Genomic DNA, 380 nt, shown 5'->3' on the forward strand with positions numbered 1-380 from the left:
ACTCGCAAAAATTCACATACTGCAATTTCCAAAATGGCTTACCTGCGATACAGCGTGACAGTGACTTACCTGTGATATAGTGAGATTGTGACTTACCTGTGATATAGCAACTGACTTCTCTGTAATTAGACTAGATTACCTGGGATATGCCTCCTTGCTCCCAGACGTGAATGTGACTCAGGTTGCCGAGCAGCACTTCGCTACCACGGTTCCGGCAGTGATTCAGAACTGAAAGAATGATAAAGTGTCACTCCCTCGTATCACTTCCTTATATTTATAATTCCTGACCAGTGTCTCTCCCTTACACACAGAGTTTTCAATGTATTATCAAAGAAAATGGGAAAGGGTAGAAACTACGGGATGGGATTTTTTCAAGCTCG

At 42.6% G+C, this 380-nt stretch overlaps 1 protein-coding gene across 1 annotated transcript in view; it reads right to left on the reverse strand.

The window, feature by feature from the left end:
• Positions 1-380, reverse strand: part of LOC119581623 (probable low-specificity L-threonine aldolase 2) — a 10,973-nt gene that overhangs the window by 6,894 nt on the left and 3,699 nt on the right. Inside the window, exon 4 of the mRNA XM_037929741.1 lies at positions 140-228. Within this exon, the coding sequence (XP_037785669.1) occupies positions 140-228 (89 nt within the window). The remainder of the gene's footprint in view (positions 1-139; positions 229-380) is intronic.

The sequence above is a fragment of the Penaeus monodon genome, chromosome 15, assembly GCF_015228065.2.
Source record: "Penaeus monodon isolate SGIC_2016 chromosome 15, NSTDA_Pmon_1, whole genome shotgun sequence".
Lineage (NCBI taxonomy): Eukaryota > Metazoa > Arthropoda > Malacostraca > Decapoda > Penaeidae > Penaeus > Penaeus monodon.